We start from the raw sequence: 25,730 nt of genomic DNA on the forward strand, positions 1-25,730 counted from the left end.
GATCTCCGCCAGAATTCTAGCAGATGAACGGATTCTAGCATACAATACGAGTACAGTAGTAGATAGATAATTCCGTCCTCATCGTCAAACCGGTTTAAAATCTTTTGTCCCGGACTATCGAGAGGCAGATTGGACCCGCCAACAAGAAAAAAAAAAAAGCTTGACTCGTGTCCGCATTCCAGGGTCCGGTGCTTAGGTATGAGTATCTCACTACAGTAACCTCCTCCAAGCCCCATTCTGATCGCCATCTATGCCCGTTCTACTCGTCGTGTTCCCTGCTTGCGTGATCTCCTCGGCCTTCTTTCGATCCTGTAGCAGTTTCTCGACAAATCCTGGACTGTCGCCCATTTCGTGGACTTAGGCTTCTCCTCCGGATTTCCTTTGCCCCGTGAATGCGTTGCCTTCCCCACCCCCGTCTGATTTAGCAGCCCCTTCCATCGTGTCTCGACAGTCGAGCACCGCTTTGGTCGCGCAATACGTTCCTGGAGCCCGTTGGAACTCGCCGAATCGCTGCTTGACCCCCTGTTGCGATTCCTAACAGACAGCGCTTCCCTCAAATCGTCCTTAAACAAGAAAACATACCCCCCCCTGGCCCGCGACGATGCCCTTCCTGGGCTTCTGCTCTGACGGTCAACTTGCATTGGATTGACTCGTCTCTTGCTGCCCGTGTGCCCCCGGACAACGGACCACTCCGTCTCTGCATGCTGGAGCCGTCGTGTTTGACCGACTTTGCTCGTGCAACGATCCTCCACCGGTGCCCCCCGTGATCGCACCAGCGCGTCACGCCACAAACATCTCCGCGGAACAGTGGGTTGGATTGCGTTCGCTCGACGACCCGGGGTGATCGATCGCTTGGGTGGTTCCGATCTGGGGAGAGTGCATGGAGTCGAGGAGCGATCGGCGATTCTGTCATGTCTGTCGAACCCTTTGCGACGCCGTCTGCTACCACCTCGCCGTCTCGGAATCGATGGGTCGACAAACTCACCTCCCACTTCGGCAATCGCAATCGCAACATCACCGAATTCTACGTTCAGCCGGACGATCCGTGGAGGGCCTACTTCCCAGGGGACATCATCAAGGGCACGGTGGTCTTGACCGTGGCGAAGCCCATTCGCATCACCCACTTGGTCATCTGCCTGCATGCCTATGTCAAGGTCTTCAAAACCACGGTGCCCCCCGGGGAAGCGGGCCCGGAGATTGGCTTTCTCGGACCGGGACGGGGCCGACGAAGTGGGCAGTATATGGGCAATGGCTTTGCGACCCTGTTCGAGGACGAGGTGGTTTTGTGCGGCGACGGCCGTCTCAAAGAGGGCATCTACAAGTTCCAGTTTGAGCTCCAATTGCCTCCTTATAATCTCCCAAGCAGTATTACTGTGCGAGCTTCCTGTCCTGAGTGCTGCTGGGGTCCGATCCGACTAACTAACTCTTGCCGCCTTTCAGTTCGAGCGAGGAACGATCTCGTATGTGATCACCTCCACGCTGACCCGTCCCACCACCATCGCCCCGACCATGTCCTGTCACCGACGGATCACGGTGCTTGAAGACCTGGACATTGCCCCGATTCCCGCGCCCAAACCCCGGGTTGTCTCCTTGCAGCCTATATCCAAAAGACCTAGACCCCGACCTCGACGAAAAGCCTCGGCCGGCGACCCGGGTCTCCATGCCGGCTCCGACTCCACCGTGAACGGACAGGAGACGAGGCCACCGTTGACTCCCACGGCCAGCGATGTGAGCGGGTCGAGCCGCGTGAGCTCGAGCAGTCAAAGTTTCCGCCAGAGAACTGATTCGATGAGGACGGCCAGCTTTCAAAGCAACGGGGGGCGAAGTACTGCTACCTCGACGTCGCTGACGGAAAAGACGATCATGGCGACCGCGGAGCTTCAGCGGTCGGGAGCTTTGCCGGGCGACTCGATTCCGATCAAAATCACCATCAATCACACCCGCCATGTGCGAAGCCCGCACGGGATCATCATTACTCTATACCGTCAAGGCCGGATCGACATGCATCCGGCCATCCCTCTGGGAACACCAGGCCCCGACGGGAAAGTTGTCTACGAGGACCTGTTTCCCAAGTCGAGGACCGGCTTGAGTGGACTTTGGCTGGGGACCAGCCGAACCAGCAGTATATTCCGAAAGGACCTAACCCAGACATTTGCACCGCTGGTTGTCGACCCTCAGACGATGACCGCCACCGTGAAGACGTCCGTCCGCATCCCGGCGGATGCTTTCCCGACAATTACTCGCGTACCTGGTGGGATGATTAGCTTCCGCTACTACGTCGAGATTGTAGCGGACCTCCGCGGTAAGCTTGATCGCTTTCTGCCGAGGTTGCATATGGTCTCCTCGGGGAGGAACTACTCCCCCAATGGCCAGGTCTTCACCTTCTCGGAACAGACGGCGAATTCCATTACTTCCAACTGGGCAGGCAACATTCTCGACACGGATCAAATCCGGCGCGAGAAGGGCGTTGTCGATATGCTCTTCGAGATTGTCGTTGGAACGCGAGACTCGGCGAGGCGTGCACGGCAAGATAGCGAAGAAAATGGCTCGACAACCGTGAATGGGAACCATGTCCAGTATGCGGACGATGAACCACAGGGCGACCACGATGATTTTGGAGAGTATTGTCCCAACGGAGTATACTCGGGCGATGAGGAGTACCATGGGCAAGAGGACGAGTATTGGTCTGAATACCCAAATTCCAATGAGCCGCCTTACCAGTCTCTGGGAGAAGCCCTGCAGGGTCCACTGCCACCGCCGCCGGTGCCACAGGAACCAGAGGACGAAAAGGCCCGAATCCGACGAGCTGAGGAAGCCCTCCTGCCGAGTCGGCCGCCGGGAGATCCTGACGCTGGTCCATCGGCCGGGGCACCTGCTCCCACTGCGCCCGAGCTGCCCGAAGACGATGAAAACTGGTCTGGTGCAAACGGGCTGCCCGGGCCAGCTCCTCCATCAGCAATGGCCCTTGCCGAGGCGCCTATGCCTGGCCCAAGCCAACCTTTGGTCTCTGGTTTGCATCCAACAGACGACAAGCAGGAGCTCGAGCGGCAACGATTGCTGAGGGAAGCCAGTGCCCCGGAGCCGTCACCGTCCGCTGGACCCGAACCAAATGGTTTCGCACATGCTGGTCCATCCGCACCAGTTCTCGATGATGAGGAATCGATCAGCAATCTTGACCATGACGGTGGGGAAGCACCACCCCAATATCAGCGTTAGCAGTTTGCTACTTTTGTATAATGTGCATTAGTGCTGCTGCATGGGAGTCTTTGTTTTTTTTTTTTTTTCTTTTATCCGGGGATACCATTCTTATTTGTTTGCATTGGCTCGTGCCGTGACTGGAATGGCGTTATGTGTGTGCTTTTTTGTTGATTTGATGTTCACGGATCAGGTACATGTCGGATTGCATTGTACAGGAGGGTTTGAGTGTTCTGCGGTGTATAATTTTTGTCATCTAGGTAACGGATTCGCATGGACATGGATCAATCAGGGGCAAAATCGATGTAACTGAAGTTTGCTGTTCAAGCTGCATACGTGCATCGTGCTTATATCCATCCTGAGTTTTCAAGATTGCGCAGGAATCAGACCAGACAATGCTTGAATTACCGGTATCTGCTCATATTATCGAGTACTGTAGTTATGGAGTCAGGCACAAGGTTGCTTGGAGGACCAACACGTAACAAAATTAAGCTTAGTTATCAAGAGTCCGACAGGATTAGCCTAATCATTCCTCACTGAATGTCCAGCCTAATTCTTCAGACATGTTTTTATATCAGTGACTCGCTCCTTTACTCCGATTACGAACACATCAGTTCGAATTTCTCCCTTGGGCCTGTGTTGGAGGATCGGGAGTTGCGCCCATCAGGTCCGTGTTGATCACGCTCGTGCTTAGCCGGGGGTTTCTTTCTGTTCCTCCACGTCTACTACCTACCTACCCCGAGACTACATACATACAAACCACAAAGTCGTGAACCTTTTCTGTCCAAGGAGACGAACCTCAACGCAGTCCAATCCAGCACACAACCATGGCGCTCAAGTCCGGGTCGTTCGCGACCTTTTTAATCGTCGGCCGTACGTACTATCCGGTTCCCTTTGCCAGACTTACCATCAATAATCTCGATTTGACACAAAACTCCTTTTGTTTTTTTCCACTCTCTCAGCGACATGTTTCTTCCTCGGCATCATCTTCTCCCTGTTTCCCTACGACTACCCGCTTCTCTGGTCGGGCGAGCCCACCCCTCCGTCACACTATGACTACCTCGAAGCGCATCTGCGGTTCCTGCACGCCTCGCCGCCCCTGATCCCGCGCATCCTGCACATTGTCATCTTCCTCGGCTTCGCCGGCCTCTTCGCCAAGCTCTACAAACCGTCCGAGTCGAACATGCTCTTCGACGGCGCCAGCCTCGTGCTCTACGTCTGCGGCGTGACCGTCTACATCGCCAACATCGTCAAAGGGCTCCGCCTGGTCACCGGCGGCAAGTACGGCGCCGATCTCGCGGATCCGGACAGCGACGATGATCCGTCGCAGATCCTCGGCCGGGAGGATAGCCTCAAGGTGCTCGCCGCGAGTAATACCATTCTGGCGCTGGTGCTGGTCGGCGTGTTGGTGCTGCAGGCGGGCCAATGGTATGCGGAGAAGAAGGATGAGCAGGAGTATGAGAAGTTGGCGGCCGGGGAGCGATCCGCTTCGTCGTCAGGAGAAACCCGTGAGCAGCCGGCCGAGACGGACGACATCACCGCGGCGACCGCCTCGGGCAGTGCGATCGCCGAAAAGGCTGGGAAGGAGCGCGGTGAGTCGCCGGCGGCAACACGATCATCATCGAGTCGACAGACGGCAAGCAAGAAAAAGCAGTAAAACAAGCAGATGGTGGAGTCCAGGACAACCTCCTCCCGGGGGATCGGCGCTGGTTGCTTTGCAGTTCAAGACGATGTTTGTGTTGGATTGGATTGTATATCTCTTTGTGTGGCTTCTGAATGCCTTGGCAATTGTATGATTTGTACAGACATTTAGGAGTTCCCTGTATCAATCAACAACGTTCTTTTTGTATCTGCTGGGCAAGCTTGTTCATTGCAGCCTGCGCGAGGAGTATACAGCGATAGAGATGGTATACCAAAAAAAAAAAAAAAAAAGAAAGAGAGAACGTGCATGTTGCAACCAAAATGCACAGATGAGACAAAGTATTCACACAGAGTCATGGAAAGTGAGGGCATGCTACATCAATTATTCATGACACATGAATCAGGCATTAATCATATCCAATACGAGATTAGGAATCATTTCAGCACATCATCGTTTCACGTGGATGGAACGAGAACGGACTGCGAGGCAGATCGGGCGTCCGTGGACTGAGCTCCTTTGCAAACAGCCCGTCGGCAGAATCGTTGCTCTCGGTCCGCGACAGTGGCATGAATGGATGATCTCCTTCCTCTTTTTGTGCTTGTCGGATGGACGCGGGCGGATCGTGTGCTACGATGCGGCTTCCCGAGGTCGAGGTCGAAGGAAGCGAGGCATCTCGGAAGGAGGTGAAGGACGACACGGCAACATCGGGGGACTCGGGAGAAAGGGGATGCGCGTCGGCATGATTGCGATTGGATGACGCTAAACAAAAGAAAAAAAAGATCACCGTTAGCGATGTCAGAATTGACTAGGGCGTTCATTTGAGTGATTAAAACGTACCATCCCGCTTGGCCAACTCTTTCTCGCTGGTTTCCAACTTCAACCCTCGCAGCTTTTCCCCCAGTCGCGTGCCTGCAGTCGGCGAGATGGGCGTGTTCGAAGGAAGCGATGAAGAGCTGGGTGCCGGTGACGTTGACATGGTCGGGGCCGCCGACGAGGAGGACGAGGAGGAGGATAGGGACACGCCAAAGTGGGATTCGATCCATTCCTTCTCCTGGATCGCCATGACCAGCGCCACACCCTCGGAATTGGTCATGGCCTCATGCCGAATCTCCTTCTCCAAGGCCTGTAACCGCTTCTTCGCCCAGATGGTATGCAGGACCCCTTTCTTTCCTGCCGTTAGTGCCGTCGCGCCCAACTCGGCTGGAAAGATAGCCGGCAGCGGATTGAGTTTGATGGACCGGGGCTGCTTGACCGTCAGTGCCGAGTCTGGGTGCGGCACCTGCGTTAGAGTCACCACCGGCGGGATGGTCACGCCGGGTGGCAGTAGGAAATAGAACCGTCGCGTCCGCTCGCTGGCCTGCTCATCGGCCGGGAGCACGTTTGTCTTGCCCTCCCACGAGACGTGCCAGGAATACCCTGCGGCGGACCGAAATGCCTCATCGTCATCTTCCTCCCATTCCACCATCAAGATCTTGGTTCCTTCATTGCCCTTGCCAGCCTCGAACTCGAAGCGAGCTAGCGCGGTGATGGAGAGGGCATTGGTCGTCGTGGAAGGCGTCGTGGGAGATTCGGCGGGGCCCTGTTCTGCCGATCCATCCCCGCCGGTGTTGTTATTCTTGTTCTCATCTGGACCGAAAGTCTCAGCCATGATTTGAAGCTCCTCGGCTAGTGGTAGTCGGATAGGTACGGCTGAAGTTTGAAGGGACCGTGGCGGCTCAGAGAGGAAATCCGGGGTTTGGGGGTTGAGGGTTCGTCAAATGCAGGGGGAAACCTTACGAAAGCGACAGCAACGACCGGGTCCTTGGGATGAACCCTCGAGGAGCGAAAATCACCACCAGATTCCGGCAACAACACAGCCACTAGCCGACGCTGAGAACAATCTTCTGTTGACACCAAACTGAGGGGGGTTTAGCCTCTGCACTGAAGCGTGCTGGGCTTTGTAACTCTAAATCCTTGCCTAACCTCATCCAGTTAAATCAAAGCATGCATGTGGTTTTGATTCGTCCTTTCATCGATTCTCGAGTACATATACATACATACAGTAACCTAGTATTTTACTAAGAATAACCCGGACCACGAGGTGAGGTGAATAGTACATAATGGAGAAACGTTCCTCTTGCATTTTGGTTTGTTCACTCCGTTGTTCTCCCTCTGACGGAGGGCATTTGTAAGTTATTGAACTGGATACAGTACTTGTTAGGGGTCACCTCTGCACTACAGTATTGCAATCCTGTCCAGGAGTGCATCTGTTCGTTTACATTGAGCCTTTTCCATAGTTACCTCGACAGTTTGTGTGGTTCGTGTGCCCCTCCCGAAAATCTAATTTTAGAGTGCCAAGCAATGCGGCAACATGCCTTGTTCGGCAATGTGAACGAAGCATGGAGCTTTCCACGGAGCAGACTTCAACTGTACGAGTACTATTTACGCCCTATACAGTGTAAGTACGTATGTTACAAGTTGAATTTACGAATAGTTACGCTATCTATCAACGTTTATTCATTATGTGTTCTCATTGGTTGGCAGCCCCCAGTACATACTGGTTTTAGTATAGCCAATTCACTCTCCGGCAGCCAACTTCGTAACATCTCGTATTCATGTTCACATCAACGCCAACGCTTTGCCTATTATCTTCTCAATCGTGCCGTAGCTGTACTAATTCATCAATTGTCACCAATGTGACAATCCAAGGGGCTATTGTTGGCACCTAGGTAGGTTAGCAGTCCTGGAGATTCCTATTCCAATGCCCACAGAACCTCAATCCATCCCAATTGCGACGAAGTACCTCGAAGTGATACTGGTGAATCTTCAGTTGCCTAAGGGGTCAGCCATCAATCGAGGTTTCTTTTTCTTTTTTTACTCAGCGGTAAAAGATGTCTGATATTCCGGTAGTATTGGATGCGATTAAACTCGGACCTCACTTCAGTTGCGAGTTGGGGCTTCCAGGCGGGTATAATGGCCCTAGTTGACCGCAAGCCATGGGCTTTTCGCAACAATTCCGGGAGCCTGGCGTTGCGAACTCGGACTGACCATGTAGTGACGACGTGCTGCTGAAAGATGTCTTGCACGGCCATGAACCATCAACCAATCCGATCAGATGGTTCTAATGGCTTGCATACAGGCGAACGTTCAATTCTGCGATCTAGCCGTGTGATTAGCTGAGGACCTCTGGAGGCCACGCGCCGAAGATCCAAACTACGAAGTTATCTCCAGTTCGCGCTGTCGATCGCATTCGGAGTTTTACCACTGTCCTGGAGTCGTCGGGAATTTCTCGCCCAGATCCCATCGGTCTGCAAGATGCCGGTTTCTACGTGGCTACGGCACTGTTGCACAGCCATCCTTTGCTGAGCGCTCAACGGCGCGTAGCGTTTCTGAACCATTATGTTCCTATACTTACCAAGACAAGATAGTTGCCTGGGCTTTTTGGTGGATGATCCTTGTAGGCTTCGATAAAATGACACAAGCCCATCTAATGGTGAAAGACTGGAAGCAGAGGAATCTGATGTGACAAGTAGGCTAATATTTTCCCGGCAAGCATCAATGAATGAATGCAAAGGTCAAATATGTTCGCGGAACCCCAGATACGCTCGCAATCGGACTGAGCAATGGGAAATTTTCAATCTCGATTTTGGCAGTGAACAATAGCAGTCAAGTATCGAAATCTTCGGTTCCAGATGTGAATCACAATAAGAGTTCCTGAGCGATGGAATGGTAGAATGTCATCCAAACATCAGATGTGTATAAGCCAGTGAGGAAACGAATCGTCATCAAAACAAACAGACTGGGCGTCCAGCAGCGTCTGAACCTGAGGTTATGGTACCAAGTAAGCGATTCGCGTTGCATACTAACCACCCTAAAGCTTGTGTCAACTCGCGCGCGGGTGTTATTATCAGTCGTCCAAATGCTGCTGCAGCTGTCGGCTCGCGGCTAGGAACCGAGTCCCCCATAATAAATAAGATCCTTGTGTTCTGTCCCTTCAAGTACCAGCTGATAGACATTGTCAATGAGATTTCGTGTGCAGTCTGATCCATTAGGGCCCAGGAGATCACTACTGGATGATCGTTACAGCCAGCTAGCAGGCTAGCTCGGCCAAAATCCATCAGTCAGTTCTCGTCCCTCGACATCGCTTCTCGTACTTCTCTGTCTATTCCACCACCTCCCTTGTCACCTCAGCTGCTCAGCTATACTTCGGCCCGACAAATACCACTATTTCTCACCGACTAAGCAAAGTTACCACTTCACGTAAGTCTTGTCGGGAGTAGGCGGCCCCCTGCTCGCTCGCGTTAGCGCCGTACCTCAGCGCTAAAGCGTGCTGGCGCAAGCTGCTATTCATTCGGCGATTGGACAAGCGTTTATTACAGTCTCAACGCGGTATTGTGACACCAATCGCTGTATTGTACCCGTTCACCATCGCAAACGACGCCGTCCATCTTGTTCTACCCGCAAGTTGACTAACGGCTGATCTCTTGCAGGAGTCGCAGCGGCCCCCCCCCTCCCCCGACTTCAGCTAGTCCGTGCCTCTGGTTGGCTTGGTTTCGTTTCTTTTGGTCGGCTGGCACCACTGCGTGGTTTGAACTTTCTTCTCTTCTAGCGGCTCTCAGCGTGTTTAATTCCAAGCATTTCCCACAGCTTCCCATCTTCGACTTGGTGTAGAGCACCGAGGCAGTTTCAGCATTGTTCTCTCGTTTTCTGAAACCATTCTGCTTCTCAACGGCAGACCTTGTCTGGTGCTAGGAAGTTTTGATCTCCTTGCTACTCTGCCGGCAAGATGCCTCCAGCGAAACCTGTTCTACGGCCTCTCAAAACCCCGCAGAACACTTCATTTCCGTCGGAAATTCACAGTGCCTCGCTGTCTGCGGTGTCTGATGTGAAGCGAGAAGATTCCATGACTACACCGATCACACCTCCTGTCGCATACACGGAATTCCTCAAGTCTCTTACGCCGGTGTTCACCAGCCCGGTCAGCCCTGAACACAGTTTCTCCAAATTCTCCTTTGAAAAGCGATCGCCCGAGGCATCGCAACCACAGACTGCGACTGTCTCTTCTTCCACAAGTGAAGAACCGCTCCAGTCCGTTGCACCCCCTCAAAAGTCGGCGACGGATCCTCTTCCTCACGCGTCGAAATGCGCAAAGGAGAGACGGCGATTGAGGATATCGCCCACCAAAGCCTCGAGCAAGAACTTTTCTCCAACCGCAAGCGCCACTTCCCCAAAGAGTGCAACGACACCTTGGTCTCCTTATTCACCAGCCGACTGGAAATTGCGCTATTTCGAAGCGCCGCATACCTCGGGTGGCTCGCCAGTCAGTGTCCGACAAGTCGTAACGCGGACAGTTACCTATACTCGCACACCTCTTGATCCGCCCCCGAAGGGCAAGCGACGAAAGACGACCGAGGTATAAGGAACTACGACTATAATCCCGCTTTTTTGTTTTCTCTCGAGGCTGTACTCAGGGTCAAGCCGGCCGAGGTCTTAAAGATCTCAAATATCTTGCATTAATACGCCGGCGGTGATTTGGGAGGGGTTATTCGGTTGCTTTTTCACCGCTGAATTCCTTTTTGTCAACTTTTAAGAGGGCGAGTTGGGTAGTTTACGCATGGCATGAGGAGTTTTGGTGTGCATCGATCAGGGATCGTGCGAAGCATTCTTTGTTTTTTTTTTTTTTTTTTTTTTTTTTTTGGATTCCAAATTTTTTTGCAACTCCTACATCAATGCTTCTGAGACAGAAACACGGTTTGGTTAGCGCAAGGGAGAGGGAATTTTTATGTATCTAGGATCAATCTCCGCGCTTCCACCTACCTGTTCACATGTCTGGAATGAAGGATTCTGCGAGTCCATAACCCTAGCTCATCGATTGCCTTCTCATACAGCTCGCTTGACAGCCACCTCTTTGTGGGTAATTTACTTGCCAAACAGTATTTGACACAGTCACTCACGAGAATCCATTGAATCGCCGCAGACCCTTCTGTCGAGCTCCTTTGCTGGAGGGTCGTCGCCAGGATCGTTACACCTATAGTTCGTAGTATTTTTGGTAATACCGTACAATACCGTACTGATACACCGTCGACACCATGAAGTTATGAGCAATTCCAGTAGCTGGCAGGTTTATCTATCTGCCTGGAATATAGTTGCTTTTCGCAAGCAGGAAACTTTGAGATTCGCCTTGGTGGGCTCTCAGTAGACGCATCCACGGCGTTATCACATGGATCGTAACCTTGGAAGACAGGTTCAATGCATGCCAGAACTCGAGGAATTCCCAACGGTCTGGCGCGAGGATTCATTAGCGCACTCGAACAGAGCCTCCTCAGGTTGGTGTTCGACGGGGACGTGGAAAAAAAAAAAAAAAAGAACGAACTTGTGTTCCATCTGCACTTTTCCATTGTCTCTCCTCAAGTTCCCTGCCATGGTAAAAGAAATATTCCGCGAGTACGGATACAGTACTACTAATTATCACGCCCTGAAGAAAGTGACACGCTGGAAAAGTGATGAAATCGATCAAACGCCGATGGCTTGTGCACCCGCCGATCGTTTTGGATCTCGCAGGGTCTTTTTTAGCGCCTCTTCCAGTTCCCATTGCTCATTAAGCGCCGACACTTTACCTCCCTGGTGTCTGGTGCAGCATGCCTCGCTTGGCTTCCTGGGGGGTTGGGCTCAATGACCATCTTCATTGGTCTTTGACTTTCCGCGCTCCACTAATCACAGACGGATGGGAGGAATGGAGGAACTTTCTTCAACGTCCCTTGATCAAGTACAGTAGTGTATTTCCAGCGAGTCAGCAACATGACGGGATACGACCGACATTTTCACGGGCAGATTCCGATTGAAGTTATTTGGGCGCTCACAGACACCGAAAGTCATCGAGCTGGGTTCGGATAGTCTGTCCAATCAATCTCTCCTCTCCTCCTCCCCATTGCCGATGATGTGATACCCTTGTCGGGTTGCAGGAAGCAATCAAAACCTTCTTTTTTTTTTTTTTACTTGAACGGCGGAAATATCAAATGTGAAGCCACACAGGGCCGGGAACGCACTCTTTGCTGAGTTGTCCAGGCTTACTTAGTTGGTATTCATGCTTCAGTCGACCTCTATTTGATCACGTTCAACATTAAGTCGCCCTCCGAGCTCGGCTCGAGTTCAACGAGCGAGGATGGTCACCTTGCATCGAATGCGGGAACGTGGCTGAAGATGCCATTTTTGGAACATTTTAAAGAGTGGAGGACCGGGGCCCGCAATCTTGTACATGTACGTGGAAGCCTGGTTGGGATTGAACGAATTAGCCCTCGAGTCATTCCGTACATAATCTTCGCTGGCAGGTTCGCTGAGCTAGGAATGTAATTACGACGAGTACCTACGCTCTACGCATCGGCCTTCTTGGTCAATTCCAACTATTCCTGTAATTAAGCGACTCGCGCGCAGAGCACAAGAGGCACCTTGACTTTCAGTGATACTGCGTATGAAATTATTTGGGAACTGTGAGACTCGTTTCGGAAAAAAAAAACAATTCATTCAACGTCAATCGAGTTCCCAGTCTCGAAGTACAGTAAAATAAGATTAACTAGAGTACAGACCATGTTGTACTTTTCAGAATAAAAACGAAGATATGAATGAAGAAACGACAAAACCCGAATACAAAGTGTGACCATAGGCCAGCTCGATGAACGACAATTCCAAACGGTCCTGCCGACTTCGACAAGCACAACCTTTGGTAGGCTTGCTGCTGTTTTCACAGAATCAAAGCCACTGCACCAAAGATGGCCATGACAGTGACCACGGGGGCATTGATCACGGAAGCACTTCCCTCGAAGAACGCAGTGGTAGCCTCGGAGGCAGGGCCGTGCTCCACATTGGTCGCAGCTGCCGAATGCGTCGCAACAGACTTGAAGACTGTGAACCCTGAAGACGACGAGAGGTGCTCGTGGTGCGCCGAAGCAGACTGACGGCGCCAAGCGCTTGACGTCGGAACCACGGCAGCATGGGAAGCCAACGACGCATGGTGCGCGAAGGAAGACGGCGCGGCACGGGAAGGGGACGAAGACTGCTGGTGCTGAGCGCTTGGTGTCGGGGTCATGGCAGCATGAGAAGCAAGCGAAGCATGGTGTGCGAATGACGAAGGTCCGGCATGGAAATGGGACGCCGCTTGATGCTCGACGTGGCCGCTCCATGACGCGCTAGCAGCTGTAGCATGTTGCTGCGGCAAAGCAGCCTCTGGGTTCGGTTCCGGCCTGGCCTCTGACTGGGGAGCATTTTCTTTGGTCTCGGCCTCGGCCTGATGAAACGCATGCTCCCCAGGCGACTGCTGGAACTGTTGCTGACTAGTCGCCTCCTCGGCCTTGACATCATGAGTGTTCTGAACAGATCCCGGACGTTGAGCTTCGTGATGAACCTGAGCACCTCCGGACGCAGGTTGAACGGGAGGCCGGCCTGGAGAAGGTCCCTTGGGAGGATGAATGTTATGGGGAGCATTGACGTTTTTGACGTTTGTCTCTTCTTCATATTCGTATTCGTACTCGTTCTTCTGGTCGTAGTCGAAGTCGTTCTTCTCGACTGCAGCCTGACCTTGGAGGCTCTGTACAGGGGCAATGACAATATTTTCATTGTCAAAACCCTCCAGCTTTGTAGGACCGGTTTTGACACTGGGGCCAGTTTGGGCATTGAAGTTGTGTGGCTGCTCGTTTACTGGGCCGTTGTCTTCATCGTGGAAGTTGTTCACAATGTCTCCGATGGGAACGTCGTACCGTCGAGATCGGATGCCAGATCCGTGTTTCTGCGGATGATGATGGTGGTGGTGATCTTTGTCCGGAGCAGCGGTGTTTCCGAGGAAATCACCATGTCTGTTACCTCCGAGAAAGTCGCCGTGTGGTGTGTCGCCCAGGAAATCATTTCCTTGGTCGATGTCCTTGCCGGGACGATGCTGGACATCGCATTGAGCGACCGCGGCCAAAAGGGCCAGTGGGACTGCGCTGTATACGGTCTTCATCTTGGCTTCTCAGAAGTAACAGGATCAAGAGAACGGCGAGAAGGAATACCAAACGAGAGACTTGGTCAGGCAAAGGAGAGTCTGAAGTTGAAGGGCGAAATAAAATAACAATGTTCAGATTGCTGCATTGCCGCTCCTCCAGAGTATTTAATGCCGAAGCTGCAGAACTCCAGACTCTGAAAGCCTCATCGATTGTCATGACATGATGTCAGCCATTGAAGCCAGGAATGTAGTGATTTCTTGATCTTGTTGGAGAAGAGAGCAGCCCTTGCCACTCAACAGGCAAAACGAAGGCGACGAGAATGCGCTGACGAATGGAACATGGCATGGACGCCAATCAAGGGCGCCTTGAAAGGCCTTGACCGCTTGTCGAGTCTTCCCAGCATGGGAGCTTCTCCGAGATCACCCCCAAGCAAATACCGGGCTGGTTGGGATGCCAGTTCCTGTAGCTGGAGAAGCGAACATTCCGGGGGTTTGTCATTGTTGGAACCCTGATGTATCAGGGTCTGGATTCACTGGAATGCGGAATACAACAGTGGAGCAAGCCTGGCTTGATGATTAATGGCCCATTTCTGGACTCAGTCCTTGCGCCTGCGGGAGAATGGCATTTTCCGCAAACCCCTCGGTTCACCTGCGTTGCTACTTCGTAGTCCAAACATCTCGTGGCTCGCAAGTCTGGCAGCGTACACTTTAGCTGGCAATCAAAGATTCAACGCTACGGCTAGGATGGCTGCAAAAGAGTCTCCATAGTAATTTTCATTACCTCTATCCAAGTTCAAGGCTTCAAGCACAATCCGTACAGTGATTGGCTTCCATGAATGTATCCCGAGTTTCGACATTCCCAATCCATCGCCCTCACTTAAGAGGACCCTAACGGAGAGGAAACTTCCTATTCAGGGATTGTTCTCCAGAATCATTAGTATCAATAAACTCAAAGGCAACGGCTCGTCGTGTAGGCATACTGAACGGCCGTCGTGGCAGATTCTGTTAAGTATTTCGACGTTAAGAAGCGAAAAGGAGAGATTGTCCTGTGTTGAGGGTTTTTTATGTGCGGGTCGCGGGTGCTGCGGAAAAATGTTAATGCGGGATCCACCAGCTGTTCTTAATCGCTGATTTGCCGAGAGGGCCAAGCTTCCATTTGCACACCCCATATCACTCCTTTTGCACACCTCCAACCTTGTCAGACTTTGAGCATCTCTAATCCACCCCTCAGCCGGCGACAGGCCGACATATTTGCTCTTTGCGTCTCACGAACTCGGTTAAGACAATTTTCATCCCATTTTCACTAACTCACAGGATGCATGGCCTATCCAGGGCACTCTCCTGAAATGAGAACTAGGCCAAGCACTCCGCACTCCGTAAACGCATACTGATTACCCTGAAGAATGTCCTGAACAGTTCGATATCGACATTGAAATGAACTAGCAGCCGAAGACCGTCATCCCTGCTCAACAGAACAGATTGCCTATCAACTTGAATCCTGTTCCTGTCCTCGAGATGCCGTGATCCTATGAACTCCCACTGCGGAGGAAATCCCAAATGCTATTCCAATCATCCCCCCAAGCGTGATAACGGCAATGAGCAACTTGACCGCAAACCGGTTCCGTTTGGGTAACCTGGCCAGAAAATCGAGTTTCTTTTCCTTCGTCGTCCAGAGCTTCGACCGCCGCACATTGTGGATTTCGTCAGAGCGTTTGTGCGTTGACTGACCTTCGAGGTCTTGCGATGCCGAGTTCTCGTTCTTGAGATACTCCAATGACGACGTTGCGTCATGGCGATAGAACGGTGAGTATGGTTTGGCTCCGATGTGAGGGTCGAACTCTTCGGTGCTGGCGTCATTGAACGACTGGACGGATGCCGTTGGCGATGGAACCGTTAATGGACTGGGAGGTGCTCCCCGTGGGTTGGGACTTTGTTGTCCTGCCTGTGAGGCCTTGTTGACCGTAGCACCGACCACCACGGGTTCGGCTGGGAGTTCTGAGACTTCGGACATTGCGATCTGTTCCCCTCGCGATAGTGTCCTAACTCCTAAGCCATCTGGTGTCAGGAGGTTGGTTAGAGCTAGGGAGGGATAGGGGCAGGCTTTGTGAACAATAATAAACACGTTTCTAACCTTTCTTTCCACGTGGGATTAGCAAGTGGTTCCACGACTGCTCAACCGTTTGTAACTCGAGTCGTACCTGTCTCACCAGGGATGGGTCTACAGGGGCCTTTTTCTACATAGATACCTTGCCCCTGTTGATGTTTATCGAAATTCGGAAACGGGATTCTCAACTAAGCAGCTAGTCCTCATCTGATCCTTCAGTCAATGGAAGCAGCGTGACTGTTGTGGTGCAGGATGATTAGAGCATTCCTGATACCATGATTGTAACCCTTTATCTCACTAGTACATTCTTGAGATTACAGACCGAGCTTCTCAGGCAACGTGGAATCGGCTGTATTTTCCATTCCCCTCCTGCATAGCACAGGTATTGTATATCAGCTGTTGAGCATCAGTCTAACATGAGAGGTTGACATCGGGTTTCGGTTGCTGGCGTAAGGCTTCACAAACACCGTCGGAAATAACCTACCTTATAAAATAGTACCTTCAAATCATCTCGGTAGCTCTCTACCTCGAGGAGAGGCAGATTGTTTTCAGCCTTTTGCACGCCATTGGCAATCGTGATAGGTCAGATCATCATGCAAGTAAAATACATTGTGCGGCACAAGGCGGCTCTGATCGTCGCTGTCAGGCTGTCAAAGCCTGTCAGGCTGGTATGACTCTCTAACCTCTCCTAAAGAAAAAAGGAGGTGAATACGGAATACCATTGAAGAGTTGGAATCATCTGAGCTTGTCGATAATCCTGGGGACGAGTCCAGACGATTAGTACGGTACTGCCAGAACAACTTAACTCTTCTGCGAGCAAATCACTCCTTCCATTCCAGCAATGAATTCCTCCGTCAAGCGCGCAGCCCCTGAAACGGTATCTGTATCCCTGGGAATAGCAAATGCCTTTCGTTCTCTACAACCCTCGCGATCGTCACGACGCGTTTGTCGGACCTGATACTTGATTTGGCCTGGAAAACACAAGACTAACCGCGGTGCAGACTTCATGCGATTCTGGATCAACTATACAGACCACAATGGCGGAGCATTGTGGAAGGGAGGCTAGACCAGCAAGTTCAATCCAGGAGTTTCGATATTGTGGGCTCTTCGCCTCTTGAGCTCCTGCTGCAGATCGTAATATACTAGTATCCAAATCCGGCAGACGTTATCCGAAACCAAAGGGTGTGCACATTGCCGTGCCGCTTTGTTCAAGGGCCCGATATCTAACCAGGGTTGTCCTAGGTTTCAAAACGATGGCACTACACCTTCTCATCTGACACAATCACCAAGGTATATTTGCGCGAAACTCTCGCGTTCTTTTGAGCATAGAGGGCGCAGATGCAGCTGCTGCCGATGCAAGGACCTATTTCCGATGGCGACATGGTTTGCAGTGTGCTCGGCCCGTCAAGAAGGTCACTGTTTTTCTCCCCTGGTCACAGCCCTTGAGGTATCCCGAGTGGATTTTGTGCCATTGGCGACGGCTTTTCTGCTGCATGTGCGACGATATTTCAATTGGCGATGTCAGAATGGTTGGGTTTGGAGACTGGAGAGAGATCGGATTTCAATGAAGAACCAGCACATGGATCCGGACGAGAACATCCTGGTTGCATTCGAGATCGACTGGGACCCAGATCCGCCGAACGTGCAGCAGACCAAATGGGCTTTGACTGGAAGGCTGCTCGATACACAACAAATGCCCCCCTATCGCTGCCTGGTCGGTCGCGTAGATAAGAAAACAATTCAAACCATCATAATTACAGCTTCCCATCGTATGGCCATGGAATCCTCGCCTTTGGCAACAAGACAATCAGGCGTCTGCCTTATGGAGAGGACGGTGACATGATTGACCTCATGTATGATGACGCTACTGATAAGTTGAGCGCTCGATGGGAATGACTGCGTCCAGCCCAAGATTGCGATATCCCGCGAGCACTTTTTTACATCCATCTTATCCCAGACATTGCTTACTACTTTGGAACATCCAGCTTCGGGAAAGTCGAGATTTTCGACGCGGTCAGCAAGACGACAACCCGGCATAGAGTACCAGCCCGATATCCGAGAGTTCTATATTCGCCACTGGTGGACGGATTGGGATGAGTTTGGTCTACCCTTTGGGGACCGTGAGGTCTGGGGTCTGGCTAGCGATGATGGCATCCGTGAGTATTTGTTTTTTGACCATGCAGCAGACTTGGAGCTAACTTAGATGGTAAAAATATTTTCCAGTCACGACAGAAATGTATCGAAATGGAAGCAAATGTATTAGTCAAATGATCTCTTGCGCTTGCAAACCCCGACTGGATGCTCGAACAAGAATAATAGCGAGTCTATGAAAGAGAAACATTAGAAAAAAAAAAAAAAAAAAAAAAAGAATGCTCAATTCCCGACAAAGTCCTCCCTTTGAATCCCACTTCGATCACACATGCTCCTAAAGATTCCACTCCGTTCCCACAGCGCCAACGGAGTATCCATCTCAGCGATCCGGCCATTATCCATGACGCAGATACGGTCATAAGTAATGATGGTGCGCAGCCGATGCGCGATGCACAGCACCGTCTTGCCTTTGAATCCCTTCGCCATGGTCTCCTGGATCTTGCGGTCGGTCTCAAAGTCCACCGAGGACGTGGCCTCGTCGCAGACGATGATTCGTGAGTTGCGGACAAGGGCACGTGCGAGGGCCATAAGCTGTCGCTGGCCGAGAGAGAAGTTCAGACCTTCTTCGTCCACGGTACTATCCAGGTGGATGCGGTTCGCGTTGTGTGTGTTATTATTGTTAGGCTCGTGAGCCGAGGTAGATGAGGTATCTGGATTCGGCCCCTGCGGTTCATCGCCGCCGACCAGGCTTGCCTGCCGCAGTGCGTCCCATAGCTCAAGGTCGGTGTGTTCGTTGAACGGGTCAAGGTTGGAGCGGACTGTTCCGCGGAAGAGGGTGGGATCCTGCGGGATGATCGCCAGCCGTGAGCGGAGATCGTGCAGGCCGATCTTCGAGATATCCACACCGTCAATCGTGATGCTGCCGCCAGAAAGCTCCGTTATTCGGAACAGCGCTGACATGATGCTTGACTTCCCTGCACCGGTCCGTCCAACGATCCCTATGCGCTCGCCTCCTGCAATGTCCATGCTGATGTTATTGAGCACCAGCGGGAGCCCTGCACGGTAGCGCATCTGGACGTCCTTGAACACAATTCGTCCCTGATCCGGCCAGCTGGGAGGCACCTCACCCAGATGCTCGGGAGCTTCCTCTTCGAGCTGGGTCCCGTAGTAATGCAGCCGTTCCGTGGCATTCATGTTGTTTTCAACCTCGGCTAGCTGGCGAATGGTAAACTGGAGCATTTGCCCGATGGCCAGGATGTACGACAAGACTAGACCAGAGATACTTGGGGATACGTCGAATCGCGACGTGACCACCAAGATGGCGCACACAAAGACCATGCAGATCCCAACCAAGTCCAATCTGATACTGAGCCAACGTTGATTGGCAAAGGTCAGGAAGAAAGCGCCATCCATGTCATCGATCGTTTCACTGATGGTGCGACTAAAGTAATCCTGCAGGCCATAGGCTCGGATTGATGCAACGCCGTTGATCGCCTCACCAAATCGTGCGAAGACATGAGACCGCAACACCGCCTCAAACCGCTTCATATCTCGTGCAGAGGCCCGATAGTAGTTGGTTGCAATTAGGAAGAGTACGAGCAGAGGTATCAGTGCGATAGCAAACTGCAAATCATCAGCAAAAGCCGCAAGCAACAGATGGGTGCGTTTAAGTACTCACCCAATGGTAGAAAACAATGATAAGTACAATAACAGAGATAATCATCGTAATTGTCAGACCGTAAATGCGCATTGCATCGGTTAGCTCGTTGTCCATGACATGAACGTCCTTTGAAAACCGGTTGGTGATCCGTCCCAGAGGAGTCGTATCGAAAAAGGACATGGGAGCCCTAAGCACGCGGGTCATGGCCCGGTGAAGCATCGTCTTGCTGGCGTTCGTTCCTGCGATAGACAATATCGTCGAGAACATGAACATGAACAGGGCCTGCGAGCCACCTAACCCGGCATATACACCGATATATTGGCCTCTCGACAGCGGGTACTTGTTCGAGGTCCAATATGACAGCCACAAGCTGGTCATGATGTTCGCACCATTGGTCAAAAGAATGGCGACAACGGCCAAAATGAAGTTGAAGAAACTGCCTGATGCCAGGATATATGCCTTCCATACATCCCACCCGACCGAGTCCACGGCTCGCTCTTCCTGTTGCATAAGCGCCGCTTGTTTTCCACCCTTGGCCTTCTTTGAAGCATCCTTCTTAACCTTCCCAGCGCCGTCCGGATCTGCCTCCTCGTGCCGTTCTTGCGACGTGGTGGACATCAATTTCTTGAAATGCTCACTGTCACGCATGAGGTTGTCAAAAGTGTCAACCTCAACGATGCGGCCTTCGTCCATGACAATGATCCGATCACAGCGGCTAAGAACGTGAAGCTGATGAGTAGCCAGGATCCTACATTTGCCTTTCAGCAGGCCACAAATGGCCTGGTCCATGATATGACGGCCGACATGTGCGTCAACGGCAGAAAGAGGATCATCCAAAAGCACAATATCAGCATCAAAATAAATTGCCCGTGCAATGTTGAGACGCTGTTTCTGACCGCCGGAAACCGTGATGCCACGCTCGCCGATTTCGGTCTTGTCACCAGCTGGAAAGACTTCAAAGTCCGGACGCAATGCACATGCGTCAACGACCTTGTTATACCACTCCTCGTTGTACTCTTTTCCGAACACGATGTTGTTACGAACAGTAGTGTTCTGGATCCACGCGTATTGAGGGCAGTACGCTCGAGATGCTCCCAATCGAACTTTGCCATCAGTCAAGCGCATGTCGCCGGCAAGAGCAGCCAGCAACGAGGTTTTTCCTGACCCCACCGTTCCAATCACAGCAACTAGCTCATCCCGCTTGATGGAGACCGTAAGGTCTGTCAACTTGAATGGCTCGAGTTCCTCCCTTGAACTGTCAGCGGAATCCGCGCCTTGTTTCTCTGTCCTTGATTTGAGCTGCCGGCCATTCGACTCTTCGCCAGCGGAGGGGACTCGCTCCCAAGTAAAGGATCCGTGCTCAATCTCAATCGCATTGTCCATGTCCATATCCCACTCAATCTGTTCCTTTATCTCCTCTTCCAGCAAGAATTCTTGGATCCGGTTTAGGGCGGTCCAGGCATCGGACACTTGACCAATAACTAAGGGCAGCAGATTCAGTGGCATCCGCAAAGAGTTGAACAATGCCAGCGAGGAAAAAATCGGCGCGGGTTCGAATGACGGCTGGGTGAGGGAATATGTGATGAAGGCGAGCATGGACGCGAAAACGGGCAAGGACATGGACACGCAAAGGATAGCATTGCGAATCGATAGCAGAACCTGAATGGCGGTGATTTCTCGCTTTCGAATGTTCGCTAGCCGATCCAAGAAGCTGCTTTCCCAACTGAAAAATTTGACAAATCGGACAGACTGTAAGATCTCCTGAGTCAGAGACACCCGTTGGTCAGTAACTTTGTTGATGGCCTTTCTCCGCATGAGCAAAGACTTGATCGCTCGCGTCAATAGCGGCACTCCTAAGATCAACAAAGCATATCCTGCTAGAGCGCTGTAGCCAATGTTGACACAGAGGACGATTAACGTCACGATGATCGCAACGGGGCCAGTCCATATAATGTGAAACATGCCCATGGCAGTGTAAATTCGATCGGTGTCGACACTCATGAGGGTCGTAATGCGGCCGTTGCTCCATCCCGCGCCGTCACCCCCAACGTTTCTCGCAGCCTCCAGTCTCTGTCTGCGGTTGTGCTGACTGTCGATGACCGGAGGGTCCTCGTTCGCTTTGTCCCCGGCCTTTGCGCGCGCCGACAATTTCAATGCCTTGTCAAAAATCACGTTGATCAAGACGCTTCTCGCCTGACCGCCCACCATGAAGCCGCGATAGAAGAATTGGTTGGCTGTCAAGCTCTGAAAGATTTGCATGAAGGTGATCCCCAACGCATATCCGATCCCTTCGGCAATATGAGGGCCCGGCCGGTTATTTACTTGAGCGATGTAAGCCTCAGTCGCAAAAGCGATGAGATATCGAGTCAGGTACGGAGCAAAAACCTGAAACAGAGTACTGAAGAGCTGACAGATCCCGCCCAGCCAGAACTCGAATTTGAACGTGTCGTAAAGCGCAAAGAATAGCGGATAGCGACCTTGCTGTGCCAGCCGACGTTCAAATGCTCCGTTGAGCTTCTGTTTCAACGGTTCGACGGCGCGATCAGGATTCACTTTCCAGATGTCTTCCAGCTGCAAGGGCCGCAAGTAACCGGTCTTTTGATCTAATCAGCATTCAATGACACCACGCCAGATTGTCTTCACTTACGTTCATCAATGGAGCCATCCATTGAAATGTCAGGTGGCTGAAGAAATTGGCGCGATACTCGCCGCACTTGCCTCTCTCCTCCGGCACAGGAGGAATTTTCTGCCAACGCAGAGGGTTCCATGACCGCTGCCAGAATACTTTTTGACGCTCTTCCTTCTTCGACGTAGCATCCGCAGACTGCGAGCCATCTGTTGACGACTCCGAACTATTCGTCATACTCGATTCGAGCTTCTTTGCGAGCTTCTCCTCATTGTCCGCCGGGGGAGATCGGCCATGGGCCGTGGCTGCAACATGAGAGGTTTCCGCCATGGAAGACGCCTGGCCGGGAATATTTGCTCCCAGTCAAACGATGAAACAGAGGCAGAAACGCTTTCTTCCAACCACGTAGTACAGGAAAGTGAGAACGGGCCAAGTACAGCGCTGGACCAAGTTGTGCACAACGGTGAGGGCATCATTGAGCGGTAATATGTCTTCTGCGCATCTTCGCTCTCAGTTGTAATAACTTCTAAAACCGATGCCCCTTCCACCAAATAATTCGGACGGACCTTGCTAGAGTGGTAAATTCCGCTTATCAAAGTGTTGGTTACAGTATTAGAGTGTGGTTCAGGCCTCTGGACAAGCTCTCGGTAAATCGGCAATGACAATAACCTGCAGAGAGGGCGAACTCGCGCCCTTGAGCTTGGATAAACAAGCCAGGCTCCCAGGATTCGTGTCGCATTCTCCATCCGGAACAGAAGTAGCCAATGACGGCACGATTGAATCATAGTACCTCCTAGTATTCCTCCGCGGTCAGTTGAAATCGAGCCCCTCTGAAAGAATGTTGAAAAACTCAACGTTGCTACTCGGAGTTGATTCGGAATAGACTCTGCATTATTATGCAACCAGGCCATACGCCTGCACCATGTTCTTCATCCATCGATGCCAGTTTCGTCAGGCACCTACTTTGTACATATGTGGAATGTACGGAAGCATTTAATAGTAATTTACTAATTAGGTAGACATGCGGTCGTTCCAATTATGTAATACCTACGGCGCTCCCAAGTGTACGAGAAGTGGATGATTGAGAGAACACCAACGAGAGAGTCCCTGACGGATGCTCTATACCAGCGTGTCTCAAAAAGTACTACCGTAGACGTGTACCATGCACCATGATTCCGTGAATTCGAACAATCGATGTACATGATCAATGTCCGCATTAATACATGTTGGCGCGTTCAGAACTGTTCCGGGAAACATGGCGCTCGAGACAAAAGCAGTGACGGGCTTCAAGGCCCGGGCGGAGACAAATCAATGGGTCAAACTCCGCTCAGCAGGGCCCGAGGTAAGACGAAGGATTCGCTTCTTCCAGGAACATCGAGGGCGACCGCCCGTCCTGGAGCCTCGGTCCTTCTAAATATCGACACACTGCAAGCAATGCCGGCGGAGAACGCGATCAGAAGGCTTGCGCCCCTGACGGCAGGGTGTCTGTGCGTCATGCAGCTCGTCAAAAGGAGCTCAGTTATCCAATCCGATTTTGACCTTCTTCTCTGGCGGAGGGATAACTTGATCTTCATTCGCCCCAGAGAGGCTTGGCAGCTCTGCGATAGATTGCGAGATGATTTCCAGGGCCTTCTTAATTTCATCCTCGGTAATAACAAGAGGAGGAGCAAGCCGGATGATGTTCTGATGGGTCGGTTTCGCCTGCATCGACTTAGTTAGTTATTGCTACTTCTAGCGGAGAAGCCTTCACGCCGGGACTGGGTCACATACAAGAAGACCTTTGCTCTTCATCAACATGCAAAGATCCCAAGCCGTATGTCCGTTGGTTTGACTCTCATCAATGACAATAGCATTCAAAAGGCCCTTCCCACGGACCGTCTTCAGCATTGGGCTCTTGATCGCCTGCAAACCGTCACGGAATATACGACCAAGCCTCTCGGCCCGTTCTACCATGTTCTCATCCCGGATGATCTCCAGGGCTCGAATGGCCACGGCAGAGCCGAGCGGATTGCCGCCATAGGTCGAACCATGGGTCCCAGGCTCGATCGTGAGCATCACATCCTTTCTACCCAACACACAAGACACTGGGTACATGCCTCCCGAGAGAGCTTTTCCAAGGAGAACCAAATCGGGTTTGATGCCGCTCCATTCATGGCACAGCAGCTTCCCGGTTCGCGCAATCCCGGTCTGGATTTCGTCGCAAATCAACAGGGCATTGTACTGGTCACACAACGCACGCGCCTCCCGCAGGTAATCATCGTCGGGAACCACGATGCCAGCCTCTCCTTGGATGGGTTCAACCAAGAATGCCGCCAGATCTGAGCCAGCCTTCTCGAAAGCAAGGCGCAGAGCGGCCTTGTCGTTGAAAGGAATCGGCTGATTCGTGCCTGGAATCATGTGGCCGATGTTTGGCAGATACGGGCCATAATTATCCCGCGATTCCGGGTCAGACGACAAGGAAATTGCCGCGAACTACGAAATGCGGATGCCTAGAATTAGTGTCTGTCCAACCCACATACTCGCTGAAGTGGGAGGCCTACCGTGCGACCATGGAAATTGTTTGTCACGCTGAGTACAATGGCTTGGTTCTCCGGGATGCCCTTGACCTTGTAACCCCACTTTCTGGCGATCTTGATGCCCGTCTCAACGGCCTCTGCTCCGGTGTTCATGGGTAGGACCATGTCGAAGCCAAAGAAACGAGTGACAAACTCGGCAAACTTGGGAAAGACGTCATTGTAGAAGGCGCGCGAACTCAGCGTCAGCCGCGATGCCTGTTCTGTCAAAGTTTTGACCAGTTCTGGGTGGCAGTGACCCTGGTTGACTGCGGAGTACGCGGAAAGGAAGTCGAGGTATTGGCGGCCCTCGGGATCCCAAACAGTCGTTCCGGAGGCGCGCGCAAAGACGATTGGCAGAGGATGATAATTGTGGGCGGCGTACTCGCGCTCTGCAGCAATCGCTTCATCCGTTGAAGCAGCATGGAATCGGGAGGTTTTGGCAGCGGTGGCCGCTGTTGATTCCTCAATTGCGCTGGGAGCCATGATTGAGGTCGAGAGAGCAAAATCGGATATGACTCAAAGCGTTGTCCTGACTCGCGCTGAACGCAGGTGGGTAGCACGGTATTTTGTCTTTTATCCTACCCCAACTTTGAACTTCTCAGAGTGGATGGGAAAGGAGCGGGCAGTCACGGATAGAAATGGAGCATGGCCGGCACCGGAATGTTGAACTCGTGTAGTGGTGGAGTAGCGGGACAGTGGGACGCCGAGCGTTGCGGGCAAGATTTCAGGTCGTCGTTGAAGTTTGAACGAGCCGAGTGGCATCCCGCAGTGAGTTGGTGGACTTTTAGACTCGTCCATCTCAGCATGACGCTGTTCTTTGTGCCGGCCCGGTCTCTGGTTGGAGATCCGGCATCCACCGGCCCGCAGGCACGTGAACGCGGTCAACAGGTAAGTGAATTGCAAG

The 25,730-nt window shown here is 52.0% G+C and overlaps 9 protein-coding genes across 9 annotated transcripts; 4 read left to right on the forward strand and 5 right to left on the reverse strand.

Annotated features, from left to right (window-relative positions):
* Positions 1 to 911: 911 nt before the first annotated feature.
* On the forward strand, positions 912 to 3,216 carry VTN31DRAFT_2905 (uncharacterized protein; the record flags this gene model as incomplete). Its single annotated transcript, XM_069403125.1, has 2 exons — positions 912 to 1,373; positions 1,441 to 3,216. 2 exons carry the CDS (start codon positions 912 to 914, stop codon positions 3,214 to 3,216), a joined length of 2,238 nt encoding a protein of 745 aa, XP_069262338.1.
* An 806-nt stretch (positions 3,217 to 4,022) lies between these two features.
* VTN31DRAFT_2906 (uncharacterized protein) lies at positions 4,023 to 4,852 on the forward strand (the record flags this gene model as incomplete). The annotated part of the gene is made up of 2 exons (XM_069403126.1): positions 4,023 to 4,068; positions 4,158 to 4,852. 2 exons carry the CDS (start codon positions 4,023 to 4,025, stop codon positions 4,850 to 4,852), a joined length of 741 nt encoding a protein of 246 aa, XP_069262339.1.
* A 424-nt stretch (positions 4,853 to 5,276) lies between these two features.
* VTN31DRAFT_2907 (uncharacterized protein) lies at positions 5,277 to 6,485 on the reverse strand (the record flags this gene model as incomplete). Its single annotated transcript, XM_069403127.1, has 2 exons — positions 5,277 to 5,596; positions 5,675 to 6,485. The coding sequence occupies 2 exons, from the start codon at positions 6,483 to 6,485 to the stop codon at positions 5,277 to 5,279; spliced, it is 1,131 nt and encodes a 376-aa protein (XP_069262340.1).
* A 3,117-nt stretch (positions 6,486 to 9,602) lies between these two features.
* On the forward strand, positions 9,603 to 10,235 carry VTN31DRAFT_2908 (uncharacterized protein; the record flags this gene model as incomplete). Its single annotated transcript, XM_069403128.1, has 1 exon — positions 9,603 to 10,235. One exon carries the CDS (start codon positions 9,603 to 9,605, stop codon positions 10,233 to 10,235), a length of 633 nt encoding a protein of 210 aa, XP_069262341.1.
* A 2,319-nt stretch (positions 10,236 to 12,554) lies between these two features.
* VTN31DRAFT_2909 (uncharacterized protein) lies at positions 12,555 to 13,808 on the reverse strand (the record flags this gene model as incomplete). Its single annotated transcript, XM_069403129.1, has 1 exon — positions 12,555 to 13,808. The coding sequence occupies one exon, from the start codon at positions 13,806 to 13,808 to the stop codon at positions 12,555 to 12,557; it is 1,254 nt and encodes a 417-aa protein (XP_069262342.1).
* Positions 13,809 to 15,276: 1,468 nt separating this feature from the next.
* VTN31DRAFT_2910 (uncharacterized protein) lies at positions 15,277 to 15,801 on the reverse strand (the record flags this gene model as incomplete). The annotated part of the gene is made up of 1 exon (XM_069403131.1): positions 15,277 to 15,801. One exon carries the CDS (start codon positions 15,799 to 15,801, stop codon positions 15,277 to 15,279), a length of 525 nt encoding a protein of 174 aa, XP_069262343.1.
* Positions 15,802 to 17,266: 1,465 nt separating this feature from the next.
* VTN31DRAFT_2911 (uncharacterized protein) lies at positions 17,267 to 17,737 on the forward strand (the record flags this gene model as incomplete). The annotated part of the gene is made up of 1 exon (XM_069403132.1): positions 17,267 to 17,737. The coding sequence occupies one exon, from the start codon at positions 17,267 to 17,269 to the stop codon at positions 17,735 to 17,737; it is 471 nt and encodes a 156-aa protein (XP_069262344.1).
* A 530-nt stretch (positions 17,738 to 18,267) lies between these two features.
* On the reverse strand, positions 18,268 to 22,601 carry VTN31DRAFT_2912 (uncharacterized protein; the record flags this gene model as incomplete). The annotated part of the gene is made up of 3 exons (XM_069403133.1): positions 18,268 to 19,608; positions 19,664 to 22,240; positions 22,293 to 22,601. The coding sequence occupies 3 exons, from the start codon at positions 22,599 to 22,601 to the stop codon at positions 18,268 to 18,270; spliced, it is 4,227 nt and encodes a 1,408-aa protein (XP_069262345.1).
* Positions 22,602 to 23,786: 1,185 nt separating this feature from the next.
* VTN31DRAFT_2913 (uncharacterized protein) lies at positions 23,787 to 25,309 on the reverse strand (the record flags this gene model as incomplete). The annotated part of the gene is made up of 3 exons (XM_069403134.1): positions 23,787 to 23,972; positions 24,042 to 24,743; positions 24,812 to 25,309. The coding sequence occupies 3 exons, from the start codon at positions 25,307 to 25,309 to the stop codon at positions 23,787 to 23,789; spliced, it is 1,386 nt and encodes a 461-aa protein (XP_069262346.1).
* Between the last annotated feature and the right edge of the window lie 421 nt (positions 25,310 to 25,730).

This window comes from Thermomyces dupontii (genome assembly GCF_041956625.1).
Source record: "Thermomyces dupontii strain NRRL 2155 unplaced genomic scaffold VTN31scaffold_2, whole genome shotgun sequence".
NCBI lineage: Eukaryota > Fungi > Ascomycota > Eurotiomycetes > Eurotiales > Trichocomaceae > Thermomyces > Thermomyces dupontii.